Source organism: Sinohyriopsis cumingii, chromosome 14 (genome assembly GCF_028554795.1).
Source record: "Sinohyriopsis cumingii isolate HCF-2022 chromosome 14, ASM2855479v2, whole genome shotgun sequence".
NCBI lineage: Eukaryota > Metazoa > Mollusca > Bivalvia > Unionida > Unionidae > Sinohyriopsis > Sinohyriopsis cumingii.
The window spans coordinates 86,206,316-86,225,301 of record NC_142974.1 but is presented as its reverse complement, the minus strand read 5'-3'; the positions used below and the strand labels follow the sequence as shown (position 1 = coordinate 86,225,301).

Sequence of the window (18,986 nt, the reverse complement as noted above, 5' to 3'; positions counted from 1 at the left end):
TTTACAATAGATATATATTATTTTTTGTTTTAATTTAAATATCTGAAGTATTGCAGGTGGAAATTAAAAGTTGGTTTGCGTCATTTTCAATGACACGTCTATGGCACATGCTTAGGAAAAAAAATTTCGACCCAAATATAGTACAGGGTACAACTATTACAACTTGTTTCTACTAGATCTTAAGCACGAATAAGTAATAACTAGAAAAAACATGGTTTAATAGTCCTCTACTTTACCTCAGGTCGCATTTTCTAACAGAATTTTACCTAATGGAAAATAACAATCTAGAAAATCTTAATGAATACACATAAAATGTTAGTTATAATTAGGAATCTATTACTAAAATGATAATATAAGATGTTTAATATATCAGGTGCCGTATGTACATTTACGGGGAATTTCAATAAACTAGACCCAGACCATAATACATGTTTTTTCTTCTTTTAATAATGATCCTAATAATAAACCATGCACATAAAATATTCAAGCCATGTATTAGCTCTTTGCAGACTTTAAAAAAATCAGGTCACTAGGAAAATGACCTTCATTTTGGACAAGATCACGTCTAATAATCAATATTCAAATATCATATAATCAAATAAAAAGACAACAGACAAATGCAATTTAAATATACATAACATAATCCTCTAAAGCTTCACATATTAGCATTAAACGTGCACTGTGCGTCAATTAGGGATAAGTAAATTTGTTAACCATATTAATTAAAAGATAGATAGAGAGAGAGAGAGAGAGAGGGAGAGAGAGATGTTACAACGTATACTTTCAATTATTAACAAGTTTGAGATGACTCATTTGATTCCATTGCCGGACAAACTACTTGCTTTATGAACTAATCTAAAACTACATATTAAAACTGCTATTCCTAAAGGAGGCAAAATTTATATGTACTAACCTATTTCATCCAATCGGCGGGACCAGTATAATTAATTTTATTATCACATAAATTAATACGCAATCATAAACATCTGCTCTTACGCAGGAGATTACTATTTTAATTTGTCACGTGATCATATTAGCTGAGCCATGCTCTATTTTTTGAAGCGGAAGCACCTACGTACGTTGAAAATTGACGGCGTTTAAACGCGATTTTCAGCCATTAATGTAGAAAGTTTATTCACTGAAAGGTAATTGCACGTAAAAAGGTAAAATGGTGTACAGTAATCGGTCTGGTATTGTCCCATTTATTATTTCCAGAAGACCGCAGACCGGTCCTGGTGGCCTAGTGGTTAGAGCGTCCTCCTCTCATATGGTAGGTAGCGGGTTTGAAACCCGGCGAATTCATACCAAAGACTTATATAAATACTACCAACAACTGCTTCGCTGTGCACTCTTCATTATGAGATTACTGATAGGACTGGTCGGCCAAGTGTCAGGATAATGTGACTGGGTGGGATATTATGCTGTATGGCTGCGACAGGATGCCTCAGTGCTAGACTTCACTATAAACTGCATTACTGCAGACATCTTAGCGTTATGACTGACAAAAGTTTTAAAACTATGTTAAAAATACAAATCACACATTAAAATACACACTTACATAGACACCCAACACACACAAGCACACACAGAGAAGAGCGTTGGGTTTGCCCTCCTTGTCCTTGAAGCTTTCGTCCGGGATATAGTAAGTGATCAAATTATCACAAAAGCACGTACATACAGAAGAAAGAGGATTTAAATACATCACATAGAAAGTCGAGAAGAGCTTTCTGAGTGGGTCCTATTGATCCTAGAAGCTTTCTTCCGGGATATAGCAAATGATAAAATAATCAATAAGCCACTTACATATATCACTTAGGCAGTCGTTGGAAGTAATGAGAGAGAGAGAGAGAGAGAGAGAGAATAGTATATACGAACTCGTGGACCATCAATACAAAAGACAAATATCTACATTTTAAAAGTATAACCATACACTTGCAAGTATATGCATTTCTATGAAAGCTTGAAAATATTCTTAAACGAAAATTTTCATAATTAAATCTTAGACAACTGTTAATTATGATAGACGTGATATATATAGATGCATTACAAATATATGTAATTAGATTCAGATGTGTTCATCTTTAAACCGACGCATGACTGGATATAACAATTATCCATGATAAAATGGTCACAAGGACGTCAGACACAGTACAATTTATCATACATTGTATTAACTACGAACTGAATCGTCAGAAACATTCATTAGCTTGACAGTCAGTTTAGTATTATTAGTATTATTATTAGTGGTATAAGTAGGAGTTTCAGTACTAGTGGTCCCCATCCAATTCAAGTAAATTTGTATTATTATTGTTATTATTATTATTATTATTATTATTATTATCATCAAGTATGCATAAACACTTGACTTTACAATGTTATAAAAGGTTATCATTTCTATGCGCACTGCCTTAAATGAAATTTGCAGAAAATCTGGCCATGACTCTAGAGAATGCAGCCACTGACAAGAAGAGCTTATGATACCACCGCTTCAGAAATGTGCTAATGGTAAGGACAAGGGCAAGCGAAGGGAAATTATAAAAGCTTGGGCTGGAAGGGGAATCCGTACATTTTACTAACTGCGATATAGATACAATATAACTAATACTTGTTATTAATAATATACATTAAGAAGATAATAAAATATGAGTACAAAATATTTGTACCTAAACTATATGTACATTTAAATGTGGTCTAGATTCGGAACTGCACATCATGCCTTGTTTTGATGTAGTTGGTACTTCAGCAGCTACTATAAGCGAGCGTGTTTGTGAATTTATGTCTGTGTCACTTTGCCTTTAACACTTTCAAGTATATCGTTACGATGTATGCAGTGTGACACTCTATAGTGATATCTAGCACTGGGGCATCATGCCGCAGTTATGTAGCATCATGACCTAACCAGTCACATTATCCTGACACCAGACCAATGAGTCCAAACTATAACTTATTAATGCCGTTGGTCAAGCGAGGCAGCTGCTGCTATCATTTTTGTCAGTCTTTTTTATGACTCGGCCGGGGTACGAGCCAACGAACTCCCGCATCCGAGGCGGCTGTTCTAACCCCTAGGCGAACGGAGATTTTACTTATCGCGTTTCCTTTCCTCACTATCAGCGAGAAAAGAACCTAAACGTTACAAATGAGGCAGACGGTCATGAGTTTGCATCGTCTATTTGTGAAAAATAAAATCATTAATTTAAACATATTTCAATGTATATTTTTAACAATTGTCAAAAATATAGGTTATAACCTACCTATTATCCCAGCTGATGTGATCAAACCCTGTCGTCTGTCAGCCATAGTTCAATAACTACAACTCCATTGTTGATATGAAGTGCTTGTTTATAAACTGAGGTTCAAGTATAAACTGAGATTCAAGGTTGCGGCTATTTAAAACGAACGAACCAAGCACGCGGCTCAGAGAGGTAGAATATATTTTGAAACAAGGAAGAGAAACAGGAAACGCACAAAGGAGACGAAAATGAAAATATTTCGAAGTTTGTGGATTTATGCTTGTAAAATTAGGTCATAATTGTTAAAGACTGAAAACGTTGAATGATATCGCGATTTGAATGATATTTATGAAGCATTTAGCTGGTGTGTAACTGATATGCAAAGGTTAGTAATGTGTGTGTATGATTTGGACATTTTCAGTATATATATATATATATATATATATATATATATATATATATATATATATATATATATTTGTGTGTGTGTGTTTGTGTGTGTGTGTGTGACCCTCTGTGTGTGTGTGTGTGTGTGTGTCACATGGTTAATATTTTCCTTATGGACGCTGTGAGAGGGAAGCTATTTATCGGTGAATTATATTTCACTTTTAAATAAATAAAGAACTTAGAGTAATTTCTAAATGAAGTTGTTCCGTGTTAGGTTTAAGAAATGCCAGATTTTTTAAAATAAGCAATGACTTGTCCCCTTCCATGGCACTCTGCAATTAAATGTCTACCATCACTGTCTGCGTCAAACTTATACATAGCACCATTGTCATCCACAGGGAAGACGAAAATGGAGGTTCTCCTTCATTGACGGGTCTGTTAGCAATGGCAGTAGAACATTAATAGCAGATGTTTCGGTCTTCTTTAGGGCTTCCTTCAGGTTAGTTCACAGCAAAGCTATATTAAATACACTACTCAGAGCTAATTTAATTGAAATATTCCGTTGATGAGATCATGCATGATTTTGGGGATTAGGCCTTCAATCAACTGTTAACACCACGCACTTTTGCCGAGTAATTAAACTTTTGTTGAAAGAAAAAATTGTGGGGATTAGTAAGTACGCATGTACGCATTGACACTAGTATCTGTATAGTTATGTTGTGCACAACTTGTCATGCGATTACCCAGTTTAGGCAGTTGTTCTCAAAATGATTTTTCCTGAAATTTCTGAACAATCATTTTTTATTGGATAAGACTATTTTTCAACATATATACCATATATTTCATGCAATACTTACTATATTAAGAAATCGACAGGCTTGTTGTTTGAGTGAATTGCAAAGTGTTAAATTCCGTTCGTAGCTTAAACATGCAGGGGATATAATCCCTATTTGACTGCCCGGGGTAAAAACAGGATGAACAAGTACGAACAGCAATGACATACCTGTGCTGTACCCATACTACTAGATTATCATCTCCTGCTTTTTTGTTTATTGGTGCGCAACGATATTCGCATCTAATCCTTGGTTTCGTTATTAGCCGTTCCGGTGGCTTAGTGGTTAGAGCGTCCGCCTAGGATGCGGGAGGTCGTGGGTTGGTTCACCGGTTGAGTCATACCAAAAGACTTACAAAAGTGGTACTAACGGCTGCCTCGCTTGACGCTCAGCATTAAGAGGTTAGTGTTATAACTGGTCGCCCCGGTGTCAGGATAATGTGACTGGGTGGGACATCATGCTACATGTCTGCGGCATGATGCCCCAGTGCTAGACATCTTTATAAACTGCCACATTGCAGACATGGTAGCGTTATGACTGATTTTTTTTTTGAAAAAGTTACCTTAAAAATCCAAATCACAACACAACATCAGTTACATGTAAGTGGCTTAGGGAAGGCACCAAACTGTTGGATATTCGAGAATTAAAAGTCAGTGGTCTGGGTAAAATGCATAAAACACTCGCTCTGGAGAAGCTATATTTTATCACTTTCACCAAAATATTCTTAAGATTTTATTTTCCAATAATTCAAAAATTGTTTATAAAAATTTAGTGTGATGGCAACTGGTTGAGTCTTTCCTATTATTTGTCTTAAAACATCTAAAGTATGATAGATTCAAAAGAACGTAACTTTATTGCATAGTTCATATTTTATATTTCATTTAATATCTCATATTTCATTCGTTTTGTATATTTTAATTCATATTTCATATTTAATTTTCATATTTCATGTTTGATATTTCATTTTCATATTTCATGTTATATTTCTCTTTTAACTCACTTTACCAAAATGTCTCATAACTTGATTCCTTGCTTCTACTGAAGGTGCAGTACATTTTTGCCATCAAATTATAGTGGCTTCCAGTTTTAGACACAGCAGTTAGTTTCCTTTTCTGTTCAATTTTAGGAAGAGACGGGATTGTTGTTACCTTTCATTTCGTGGATAGCGGTATTTTATTTGTCCTCGTTGCGACGGAATAGGACAAGAAAACATCTTGGTTCCACTTTAGCCTATTTGTAGCTGATTAGCGAGACCCATTTTTCGTGCACTTGAAATTTACCCTTTGGTCTGGCACTTGATTTTTTTAGCACTTATATGAAACCCTGTGCTATGCATCGTTAAGTATTTTTTTGTTACCTAGACTAATGGTGATTTACCAACAGGTGCATCTCGTTGTAGATCGTTCGGAGCGAGATGCCCATTTCGTACACTTGAAATTTACCCTTGCGTCTGGCACTTGATTTATTTTATTACTTATATGAAACCCTGTGCTATGGGTGGGGACAGCTAATATAAAGAGTAGGTGCTTACTTTACCAATAAATAACTGGCCATGAGTGTGAGTTGCAGATTACGTAATGAAGTTTATTTGTAATTATGTCCTTCCCTTAAATGTATACTATTAATATACCAATTTATCATTTATTCTTGAAATTTTGGAATTCCGATACATTGAACCCTAAAATAGTCTGTCTGATGTAGTTTATCGTTAAAGTCTTTGTAATAACATATAACAAAGTTCGTATGTAATTCAACTGATTGTTACAATACTTATAAGTGTATTTGTATATACTGTTTGAATCATGGGATTTTTTTTGTATTATTAAAAACAGTTATTCGATATAATAAGCTTGGTAGTTATATATATATATATATATATATATATATATATATATATATATATATATATATATATATATATATATATATATATATATATAGCGGATAGGGTTGGCAGTGTGGCAGCATGATAGGGCTGGCAGTGTAGCAGCATAGCTGTAGTTGGAACATTATAGAGGACTGGCAGTGGGTAGCAGATCTGCTAGTATAGTAGCAGAGTTGGTAGGGTTGGCGTCATAAGTGTTAATGTGGCAATGTAACATGCAATGTGACAACGTAACCTGCAGTGTGACGACGTAACCTGCAGTGTGACAACGTAACTGGAAGGGTAGCAACATAACTGGCAGTGTGACAACGTAACCTGCAGTGTGTCAACATAACTGTTAGCATGGCATTACATATTGCAGTATTATTGCATAGCTGGCTGTATGGTACCGTAGGTTATGGCAGTACAGCCTCAAAGATGACAACATAGCAACATAGTGCAGTCTCCGACAAAGGGAATGGGGATCAAGAATTCATTCCAAGGATGTGAACTTCAAACGATATAATAAGATACTGAATTGTGAATTTGGATTGCCACATTATATGGTTATATATAATGTCATAATTATTTTAATATATTCACAGTGTGGTGATATCACAATCATCTGAATATTTGTTATATTCTATTGATAATGTAATACTTTGAATTGTCTCATTGTGTAATGCAGTGTTTTCTTAGAATAAACGTGTTATTTTCTTGTGTTATATTTTTATCCCTTTGATTGCTATATAAATCTTCATTGCGCGGTTTTAGATTCAAGTACTTTATTTAACATAAATTATGTCTTTGTCATAAATTGTGTTCGGTGTTGAAACTTGATCCAAAATCTATTCGGTTTCACCCTTGCGTCATTCTTGACTCTAGCTTTCTTACTTTATAATATAAAAGTTACTGATGGAGGACATTTAAAAAAGGACCGTAAGTTAGCAAATATGTAAACATTAGACTTAGTCCTCGCAATAGGTTCGATAATAAAACAGCGATTGAATTAGTGTCCTAACAAAGGTTTTTCATTATCTTGTTTGAATATATTTTTAGATATTTTTTTATATTCTGTGCTTCTCCATTATAGTCCCCATGACAGTACAATATATTTGTGTATGTGCAACCCACGGATTATAATCAGTGAGAAACAAAATTATCCATATGCAAGCAAAATAAGATAACTGTCATGGGTGATAGAAAGTGAGAAACCGTTGTCAGTAACCAATAAAACCACAATTTATACATTACTATTGTAAGCGTCTGTGCGTTCGTAACAGATTAAATTATAATTCACAGAAAATTATATCAAGTTTCCAAAGGTACAAGGATTTCATTCGAACACCCACATGATGCAATTTCAAGTGAGTGCGATTCTCAAGTAGTAACAGATGAAGAAAGTCACCTTCAATTCCTGTTCCGTTGTTGGGATTTTGATCATTGAGGTAACTCGCTGAATTGTATTTACAGCCACACGTTGCATCGTACCAGAGATATTACGTAAAATCTCTTCATAACTCACCATCCGTGCCGTAATTACGACATTGGTGTCTTCAGCAGGATCACATATTAACGCACGAAATGTTTTCCGGCCCATGACGTAAATGGTGATCAGTCGCTTACAAATCGATTATTAATGACATGTAGTATATTTATACTGGCACGAACGACATTTTATTACTGGCATGACCGAGCCCAGTATGCTTCTAAAATCGATCATCGAAAATCAATAGTGTCACACAGTCCAAAAAGGCATTTTCCTTCCTTTCTTACAGGTTGCCTTGCCAACCCATTTATTTGTTCTTGTACTTATTCGGTTTGTTCTTTCTCTGTGTTGAATTGAGGTTTAGTATGGTACTCTTTTAACTACTTTACTTGTTCGTGTCCATGTTCAGATTGGGATTATTGTACTTCTATTGATTTCTAGTTGAAACACATTTTGTTTTCTACATTGTTGAATGTGACCGTGGATGAATAGTTACGGGTACTTATGTTACATTTGTTCTAACGTATATGCAGGCTGTTCTGGATCACATATACATTGTTGTCCTTGTTGTTCTGCATATGCTTGATTCAAGTATGTATGCGTCTATGCACACTATTACTAATCGGGTCCTGTCTGTCAAGAGCGGCTTTCCAAACCCCACTCAATAGTTTTTTTCATATCCATCTGCCAAATCAGTGGCGCAGAAACTATACTTGTCCTTGATTACAGCAACAAATTTATCAAGTAGTTTATTCAATGAGCGGTCAGCGGCACACCAAGTCTTATTTATGTTATTACGCGCATGCTCATTAATGCCACGAAAAATCAACATATTACAGTTTCAAGGATTACTTTAGATACGCGTTTATATCGTTGTCTTAATATATCTCGTCGGTGTTTGTGTAGACGTTGAACAACATACTCGAGGGGATTGAAAGAGATTATTTGCACTTGAATCCAAAATCATCAATGGTAGTTGCTTCATGAATTGCGGAAAAAATCACTTTTCGAATCCCGACGATGACTCTTTGTCAATTACTGGTTTTATTATAACTTTGAGAGCTTTATAACAAGACTGATCATCAGTTGACGATGTGATCATGTACAAACGATCATAGTTTGATCATCGTAAACTCGTATTGAATAGCATTTGAGTTTTACCTAATCCAGCAGAACCAATGACTAGGTAGCTAAGCCAGTTTATAACACAATCTTGGTTCCGTCGAAACTGTGCTTGGGTAATGTATATGGTGATTCTGCAGATAAAGCAGTCACTTTGAGTTCATTTTCGTGATGCCATTGATTGATACAATTGCTATATATAATAAAATGTCTAATATGTACAAACAATCCAATGTTGATCATCGTACAATCAAATTTAATAACAGCTGGGTTTTACCTGATCCAGCAAAACCGATGATTAGATAACTAATCCCGTCTTGAACACACACTTGGTTTCATCTAAACTATTATTTGGTAGTTAATGTGCTGTTTGTTTCAGATAAATCAATCACTTTGAATTATTTTTTATGATGCACTGAGTAATACAATCGTTATGTATAATACAATGTCTTCATATTGTTATGCTATGTCACAATGAGACATCTTGATACAGACTGGAATTTGGGTCTGATGTGGGTCAAACTTATTTCATTATTTACGGGAAAAGCCTTAAACGGACAGGATTTATAAAGTAGACGTTTCGTCGATGATGCTGCTGCTGAGTTGACAATTCGTTCAGGAACACCATCGACTAAATATTCTGGTCAAACGCACATTCCTGAACACGATTACTGCGTGACTGGAACACGATTTGATACACAACTTGATTTAAGAAGCCATATATAGCTTGGTGAAGTGCCCTTAAATCGTATCCATGATGCATATTACCAGCACGTCATTATTATAATAAACAAACGATATCCGTGTACATAAATGTGCCGATATACATCTCATTCTTGACCTAAATGCAATTGCGGCAGCAGGTGTCGGAGAACGAATGGCTAGATATGTTCATTGTATCAATTTTGTTTTCTCCGACGCCTGCTTCCGTACTGGCATGAAGTCCAAAATTTCACTCAACCTTTAAAGTTAAATATATACTGATAGAAAAACAAACATTGTTACTGAGCGGAATTTATCGAAAATATATTACATTTCTCGCGGTCATTTGAGAGTAGAAACTCCTTTGAAACAATAACAAGTGCGACAAAGGTTCTCCATTGGGCTGCTCGAACATGGTTACCTTAGCAAGCGACTATTGTAATCATGTCTCAAGAAAAGAGGTTATATGCTTCAGCAACGAATCGATGTCGGAATAAGGTATATTCACACGATCATGATACAATGGTTTAATCTTGTCGTAATGAGACAAAGACATGACCAAATTTGACAAGTCAAGGATTAAGCGGTCAAATTTGATTGGTTTCGCTAACACAAGTATTGCTGATATTAACGCGACTGGTTTTGATTATCATTAGTAGGATGCAACGTGGATTAGGCAGCCCATTATAAAATCCGTCATTGTCATTTCATACATTTATCATTGACTGTTGTAGAATACACACTGGTGCTGGAATATCACTGAATCCGCGAAAAGGTTGGTACAGGAAAATATGTACTTCAACTTGTGCGCAATAGTCCATCATGTTCCAGCATTGGCGTATTTTTCAACATCTCAATGATCATTTCAATTATTTTATTGATTTCATTATTGATTGCAATGATATCTCTGTTTATAACTGTACGAACACCGCTGTTAATCCACGGTGGTTTGATTTTATATCCATCCTCGGCACGATTATGCGGCATGATTAAATGCACATCATCATAACTCGGTTTGTTTCTGTGTGGTATAATTGCACATGATTTTCTAATTCACTACTGCGCTTGCGTAACATATAATCAGGTCATTTTAAATCATGTCCTTTTCAACGGCCCCAGAAGCACTGATGCATATCATGCGGCAACAATTATGTTTTGTTTAAGAACATACAATAGCTTTAATCCTAGCTATTACTTCATTTATTTATATATCTGTTTTCGGAATCAGAGGTTCTTTCGAAATTTGTGTACGCGCCCGATACTATTTGCGAAGAAATCCGAATATCCGGTAAAGCGGTTTATATATTTGGCTCAGATGCCGCATTTAAGACACGGTCGAGCACCTCTACCAACATGATAGGCTAACAAATCAGATCTGGAGTTTTCAATGACATTATTAATATGAAAGTGGAGCTTTTGCCTTTTTGTTTCCTTTGGGTAATTTCACCCGTTTTTGAGTCCACACAATGACCAGTTTAGCTCATAAGTGACTCTGGAAAGTAAAATTATCCGAACACACACAATCAATTAATCACGTTATTGGAGTGATCGAGACATGGTGCAAAGTCTCGTCTCAATGGAATGGCCTCAAGTGGTCTCAAAAAATCAAAATCTAGCTTTTCGTCGTATTATGTTTTGATTTTAGAAACAAAATCAAACAGAAGGACGTATTAAGTTTAGTCAAGCCCATGGTATCGATCATTATACAAACTACGAGTTAATGTTTTTGATCGATAAGCAACTGTCTGTGGAAAATTTAGAATTTTCTTTCTTTTAATCCGTGTTGTTTCTTATTTGTGCTCGTAAATGTCTGTAATTTTCCATTTATTCTAATACAATCTCAAACTCAGCTGCACTGATTGTTTTATCTTTGTTTGCGACTGAATACCATAACTTTACAACCGGTGCATGGCTGATCCCCATTCGATCACCAGCATGCTTCAACAGCAGTGTTTTGTCAGAAAGTATTATAGCAGAGTATCTGTATTTGGGGCCATAGTTAGCTACACGTGCATGAACATACATGTCGACAAAGGACTGTTTGAACAACTTCAAGTGTTCAAATGAAATGTAACAAATCGGGTAAATACTTAGGAATGCATTGTTGAGAACTTTGCATGCCTGTGTCGATGTTTTGAAACTAACTGGTGTATCCTTAGCACTTACATCATCTATACTGATCATCTATGATCAGTTTCATCTTTGACAAATATGATTGTTGGCCCTTCTGCGTTTGTGTACACAACCCTCTAAGAATACAGATTGTGATATGCACGTGCAACATGGGGAGTAACTAGTGCATAGTCGAACTGAATTATCTCAGACGCCTCCTGATTACAGTATAACAGCTAAGAGACTTAGGAAGCTATTATGGTGTAAAATATCATCTTACTATGGTTTTAACTATTATCTCGATTTACATTTTGAAACATTTGTTGATGCAGTAAGAACATGTTGTGTCCTTATTAGTCGGGTAAGGTGTCCATTAATACCAGATGTGGTGTGTGTGCCTGTGGGATCTGCGAGAAATGACAAAGTTTAAGTGGTTCCCAACGGTATAAACGATAAAGAACGTGATTCTGCAGAACGGTAAGGGGTGACACATGCATCCACACTATTAAGTTTTCTCATGCAACATTACTAGAAGCAGCACCTGCGACATGCCAGGTGACGTCATTGAAGTTGCTCTTACGAAACAAAGTGCCCGTGTGTTTAGCTCAAAACGTAACTTTACAATCATCTCTACAATATGCTAGGATGTTATTTTACGAAAGCTCTCGCAAATAAACACACGTGATATGTATTTTGATGTTGCGTAAATCCAATGTTCCAATTAGGATTGGGAAACGTAAAATATTGCACCATCTCCAGTAGCATTACCTCCATTATGTCGAGTCAGTCTGATTATATTTGGTATTTTGATATGTTTGATCAGTTTCATCTTTGACAAATATGATTGTTGGCCCTTCTGCGTTTGTGTACACAACGCTGAATCTGGCAAGTCCGAGAAATGTTGAGCTTACATCAACGTTGTCCCAAATAAATTAGATTTCCTTTTCTTTAATACAACTCACGTTTAAATACACTTCCCATTGCCTGAATTTCAATTTCTTCATCTGGCAATCTCTGCTGAGTGACCTCGCTAGTGATTTTACTTACTGTAGGCTGCATTGATTTTGTCGATGGCAATGTATCTGGAAAGGTCTTGATGACGGAACTCGTGTTACGAATCGCTTCTTTTATACCCAACGCAATGAAATGCCAGATATCAAAATTAATATAACCGATCCACAGCAATATTTTAACAATGGTTTCAGTGTGCAACTTCTTGACTCTATTCTATTGAAACGGTTTGATCATATCAGAGTAAAACTCCTGCATGAGCAGCTCAGACAAGCCCAGCAAGGTCGAACAACATAGATTAGTTTTGTCAGTTTGAGTTTGTTTGTTTCACTGTGAAATCAATCGTCAATGATTGTACAGGATTCAAAGACCAGGACCGCAATGAGCCTTAGAAGGATGCTTACACACTATCACGGACAGGATCGTCTCGGATTTGTTTGCGAAGATTCCCCGTATTGTTTTTTACAAATACCGTATTATTCGTCATTGCTGGCTTTTGTGCGTACGACCGTATTCATCTTATCATACGGGTCCATCCAAGCGTACTGACGAAATCCATGCACTCGATGAAGCTTGTTGACACTCATACCGTACATTTTGAACAATTGCAGATTTCGCAAATGTTGTATATAGTTATGTTTGGACAGAAGACTTTGTTCTAATTTTACACAATCGGTGCTTTTGCGTCCGAACTCCCTAACGATAGTGCTCTGATACTGGGCCAACCACATACCTGGGACCGGCACATTTTCCGTGATGAACGGATAGTCTGTATGAGCATGATGTAAGTGCTCAGGATACACCAGTTAGTTTCAAAGAAGTATTGAACAAATACCTGGATGCTATGGTCCAGTGCCTGTTTTTGTAGATTAATATGTGAAGGATTTATCCATGGAAATCCACCAATTGGACGTGGATATATTGAGGTCGGCGGGGTCATATCTTCCATGTAGGTGTTCTTAGCACGAGCGTGTCTTTCATTGGACATGGATATTCCGCTACGAAGTGATTAGTAGATACATATATGCTGATCGTTCAATGTATGTCAGCAACTTTTGCTCGATTTTCGTCTTTGGCAAGTAATGAGCTGGATTGAGCTTATAAACGAGGATGACAGTATCACGAAATTTTTCAAACCAATCAACGTGAAACCATGTATCAGTGTGCAAATGCAAATCTTAACAGTCGCACGTGTTTTAGCACACGAATGCTGACCAAACATTCTATGAATGTGCATACTCTTCTTCTGAGATGCCTTAACGTATAACGATTAATAAAACGACTTGATCGGTGACAACTGGGTTTCAGTGAATTTGTTCCAGTCGTTCATGGACTTCTAAGGATACACATCTTATATCAGTAGGTCTCTATTTGAGGTGCCTGTACATTATCAACCACCGATTTTGATGTTTTCTGCTGTTAGATTGTTTATTAACTTCTTCACGCACAAATTCATAAAATGAAATGAATTAATGAACTGCATTTGACCCAGCCGAAACTTCGTGCATTATTCCGTGTTGTTGGAGGTCACTTTTATCAGTGAGTCTAATGATGTGGATACATCTTGTGCTGTGAAGGACTCAAATCAGCATAATCAACACCATGGCGATTTTTCTTTTGTTTGGGTAAAATCGAAGTTGCTAATTGCAAGCGTTACATCTCGGTCCTATGTACCCAACAGTAATATGTACTTGATCAGAAACCATGTCATCGCTGTAAAGAAAAGCTTTTCTTCCACAAAACCAGCAATGAGTAGCTGCATGAATTTAAAAAAAAATATCATTCGTCTTAACTGTGTCTGCTGGTAAAATGAGCTGCTATCGAATCAATGTTGATGTGACTTCTATCAATCTGATAAATAACACAGCTGTTTCTAGCGAGGCTATACTCAGGGCACGATAACGATCTGACAGCTATGTTGTTCCATCACATTGAACCACAATATAACAAAACCTACATGCAATTTGTCTCGTCACTTGCACAGTTTGGTCAAATATCATACGCATTTGTGTCTTTTTTAGCATGGCTTTCTAATGAAGCATTCAAGCATTCGAAATACGCATGATAATATACGGAACTTTCATCTTCCGTTGTATTGCGATACATTTGACAGGGTTTCACGTTTTTATGCTGCGCCATACTTGTGCGTTGTGATTTTCCACAGAGAGCATACATTCAAATTCATCACTGGTGAGTATTACTTCAGTCGTAAATATATGCATGCACGGTATTCATGGCTACATTCAACCCGTGTGCTTGCTGTGTCGGTTAAGTCGCCAAGCAATATTTTGTATCCATACAATGCGATATTGATTCTGATATTTTTATTTCATGTTGGGATAATACAGGTCTATACAGGTTTTTGTCATTTCTGAACATATTAACGGCTTTTTCGAATTTGTTCAATGTGACCTTATTAACCTGCACATGAAATTTGGCATCACCAATGTTGAGTTTCCCGGGTGTTGCTGATATTTCTGAGGCACGTCTTGGTTGTCATTGACTGGATATGACGCAGACAAATTTGTCTATCCAAATAACACGCTTGTAAAAGTTGTTACGTTTATGCCGGTATCCAGTCTGGTGCTGGTATGCAATTGGAACTCATACAGTTAGAGATGGACACCAGTCTGTGTATACCTTTGGAAAGTCCATCCCGATCCAGCTGCATTTACAGTTTCCCAGGCTTTCGAGAATATTCTCAGTGCCTCTGCCAATTTCTCCACTAATAATGCTGCTTCCAGTGCGCTTCAGGTTTACGCGAGCGTCTGTGTGATTCCATGGTGTTATAGTAGTTGCTTTATATTCAGCTTTATAAAGACTGAGGCATACCCAGATGTTAATTCAAAATAATGTCTGCTTCAATCCCGATGTGACCAAATCTTTGTAACACCGTTACGATTACATGTATTTGTCGATAGTTGTATTGCTTCTGTGCCTGGTGTGTGTGTGTGGTCGAGGGGATAATTGTGATATAATCTCCCAATTCGTCATTACCACAGTTTTGTTCATCCTCACTACAAAGACAGTTTTGTTGATACTCATCCAATACTGCAAGGATGGCACAGTTCCTTCCACCGCTGTGTATTCGGATACTATGCTCAACATCAAATTATCTTATTTGTTTTACCGTTGATATCTTTTGTTTCCAATTTGTGTTGTCACAGTGGCAAGCGATATTCGGGACAATAATTGTAAATTCAGTGCAAAAATAAATTCCGTGTTATAGTACGATCTGTTTAGCTGAGTTTCTGTATGCATATTTATATGACGGGCATGTGGAGAGTTTTTGAAACTGAGAAATTGTGATTGGTTTGTTTTATTTTCGTATTTTATTACGATAAGAAACTGCAGTTGCTTTTGTCTTGGCTATTATTCCATTTATTTATGTTTAGTAATATTTTGTTGTACCTTTTTATGCTTGGGTAACCAAGGGTGTCTGCGGTTTTGATTTGTTTTCTACTTGCTTACATTACCCGAAAAGTGATCAAAAAGCCGGCATAGTTGATTACGTGATTTGACTCCGATACCATATTCAAAGCAGAGCCCTGCGTCTACAACATCATGTAATATGTGCGTAGGTTTCACAGTATGCATAATGGCACGTTCTGCCGAAGGGTTGTATTTCCTTGTCAGGCTTCAGTTTCGTCCTAACGTGACTATAAATATATACTTGAGGTTTCGAAAGGATATTTTACAAGTTTTGGCTTAAAACAGATACTAACATTTTCCATTTCTCTTACCTTGTGTGAGATTTAAAATATACACTATCACCAAGACTATTCGGATAATGTTCATAAGGGGTGCATATTTGTGGTGTAAATGATAATCTGTTTTGTGAGATGTAATTGACTTCTCTGATATACTAAACTAACACGTGACTATTTTAATGATGCGTTAGGTGATGTATCGTTAAGTTGGTGTAAAGAATGGTATTTCATGGGATGTTGGATGGTATATAATGTGTGCATGTTTTAGTTGCTGTCATCTCCTTCTCTTTTACTCTTAGCGTCATAACAAGGTGTTATGTGTGTAAGGGATGAGGGATGGTATTGGTGATGTTTTAGACCTTATGTTTGTGAGATTTCTTCTCTTTCTCTAACATTCTAAGCCAGCAAACGGCGATTTGTATAGAGTGCATAATGGCATAATGGATGGTATATAAGGCTTGTGAGAGTATTTGGTGGGATTTCATATTCTCTTAACTGGTAAGCCAGAAATGGCCGCTTGTGATAGTGTGTTTATTGGATGTTGAATATAACAGGGATGTTTGATAATATAACAGTGTGATGGATAGTGTTATTGTGGTGTAAGGGATATTATAGTTTGTGCGAGTTCGTTCCCTAATCTTACATATCTATCGAAGACATTTCATTTTGGATAATGAGTATTCTACATTTGATAACATAGTATTGTGATGTATAGTCTTTTTGTGAGATTTCACCTTTGATTACATCCTAAACTAAAACAAAAGACTTGTTGGATCGTGTTTAGTGGGTGTTAAATATAGTTATTTTTTATATTGAAAGGAATATTCTATTTGATTAAGTTGTATCTTCTTTGTTTACATTCTAAGCTAACACACACAGTTTGAGTGTGCGTGTGTGCATGTGTGTTGTGACTGTGTGTGTAATGGTCTTTGTTTGTTCCAATAAAACTGACCTTGTCACTATCATATTCATTTCACCAACCGAACTACAATAGCGCGCATTTAAGTTAACCACTTGTAAGACTGTTACTCAGTAGGCAACATACTGAAGTCAGCCAATTGCAAACATTGTTGCCATTATTCCCCTAGTGACCAGTACAGTAATGTCATCGAAGCTGAAAATACTGAGGCTGTAAATGTGGACATGTGTTTTTCCATAGGAATTTCCACTGGTTGTAGTTATAAATGTATACCATGGTGTCAAACTGGATCGTCACACAAGTTGAGACTGTAAATATATACTGGGTTTTCCAATAGATTTTCTACAAGTTGTAGCTAAAAATAGATACTAGCGTTTTACCATTTACCACGTGCCTAGAAAAGATTTATACTATATTGCCAAGCAATTAGTAGTCTTTCTCTTGTACAAGTGCATGATTGTTTGCTTGTTTCTTTTTTCTTTGTATATGTATATGTTGTATTTGTCCCTATACAATACGTGATCCTATATAGGCCCATTACATATTAATTTGACTCTATACATGCCCACCCCTGTTATATTTCAGTTTGGGTTTAGACATTCCCAACCCTGTTCCAATCCAGTTTTGGGTCTAGATAAGCCCTGTTCAATTCCCGTTTGGGTCTAAACATTCCAACTCAGTTCAATTTGCTTGTTGGTTCTCAAGTGCCGTAGAAAGGATCTCCTTATTAATCCATTTGGGTCTCAAGTGACTCTATTATCTACTCAGATGCCCATTTCTAATTCGAAAATTATGTACTCTTCTTAACATAGCACTTCCATAATTGCTCTGAATGCTTTGCAACAGATGAACTAGCTAAAAAGGTCTACAACACTAGTCTATGACGAGTGATTGTTAACTCTAATATATGACGTTAATTTAGCTGGCATTTATCAGTTTAATCAATCCATTTGTATATTAAACAATAAATGAAACATTCAAGCAATCAGTCATTTAATCCAATGTCAGTATATTTATGATCAATCTATAGAGTATAATATGAATGATGTCTGGGAGAGATATATGAAGAATAAAGCAATTGTACGCAAGGCAGTTGAACATGTCAGCAGAATAAATTGAGCATCAATAAGTCACCATGATTGATCTGATCATTTGTTTGCCATCCCTGCAGACTATATGTATTACTTCAAAATTGAAATTATGTATTATGAAACTTTATATATATATATATATATATATATATATATATATATATATATATATATGGAAAGAGAGAGATAGAGAGATATTCATACACACAGACAGACAGAGACAGAGATATAAAACTAAATATACACCAGACAGAACGGAATGCGCTATCCCTGAATTATATACAATAATGCTTGATAATAGTAGGCAAAAATAATATTTAAATACAAATAATAATATAATAATATAATACAGGTTAGAGAATATTTATTTCTGACTTTACGAAGATTCGAAACCTTGTCCGCGTGTAAACGGCACCCATCGCCTTGCTTGCACAATCAAGCCCATATTCCTTCACGACGATGCACATATCACCAAAATATGACGCTTCTTAATCGGTGTTATATGCACTCGTGTGT

General features: G+C 36.0%; 1 protein-coding gene across 7 annotated transcripts in view; it reads right to left on the bottom strand.

Moving 5' to 3' along the window:
• Positions 1-18,986, bottom strand: part of LOC149784302 (von Willebrand factor A domain-containing protein 5A-like) — a 133,081-nt gene that overhangs the window by 37,678 nt on the left and 76,417 nt on the right. The window contains exon 1 of one of the 7 annotated variants that reach the window (XM_089932324.1): positions 3,252-3,343. The exons of the other annotated variants lie outside the window; for them this stretch is intronic. Within the exon in view, the coding sequence (XP_089788450.1) occupies positions 3,252-3,297 (46 nt within the window). The 5' untranslated portion in view covers positions 3,298-3,343. Of the gene's footprint in view, positions 1-3,251; positions 3,344-18,986 lie in introns of those variants that run through there. 7 annotated transcript variants of the gene reach the window in all.